The sequence below is a fragment of the Trypanosoma equiperdum genome, assembly GCF_001457755.1.
Source record: "Trypanosoma equiperdum strain OVI genome assembly, contig: ctg_193, whole genome shotgun sequence".
In the NCBI taxonomy this organism is placed as follows: Eukaryota; Euglenozoa; class Kinetoplastea; order Trypanosomatida; family Trypanosomatidae; genus Trypanosoma; species Trypanosoma equiperdum.
Genome location: NW_027123993.1, coordinates 1 through 372, shown reverse-complemented (window position 1 = coordinate 372; position 372 = coordinate 1). Strand labels below are relative to the sequence as shown.

Below are 372 nucleotides of genomic sequence, written 5' to 3'. Positions count from 1 at the left end.
GCGGCCGACAAGCTTAACGCAGCAGAACAAGCGAAGGCTCACCGAGATACGACGCAGCGTCAAATAACGTCAATGCGAAGACAAGATGAAGCAATATTCAAACAAGTTGCCATCGCACCAGCAGGCACACTAACAGCAGCGTCCCAACCGGGCATAGCAGCAGCGCAGCCGAGCACACCGACGACGGATCCGAGACTATGCGAAACGTTCAACGGCAATGAAAGCGGTTGCACAGGCGGAGAGTGCAATTATGATAAAGTCAAGAGCGAATGCAAACCGAAGGCTGTAGAAGGAACAACCGGAAAAGCAAGAACAGGAGAGGCAACAACAGAAAAATGCAAAGATAAGAAAAAGGATGACTGCAAATCTCCG

At 50.5% G+C, this 372-nt stretch overlaps 1 pseudogene across 1 annotated transcript in view; it reads left to right on the top strand.

Annotated features, from left to right (window-relative positions):
• Positions 1-366, top strand: part of TEOVI_000053400:pseudogene — a 1,823-nt pseudogene extending 1,457 nt beyond the window's left edge. The window contains exon 4 of the mRNA in view: positions 1-366. This exon is cut by the window's left edge and continues 654 nt beyond it. Within this exon, the coding sequence occupies positions 1-366 (366 nt within the window).
• Positions 367-372: the final 6 nt, after the last annotated feature.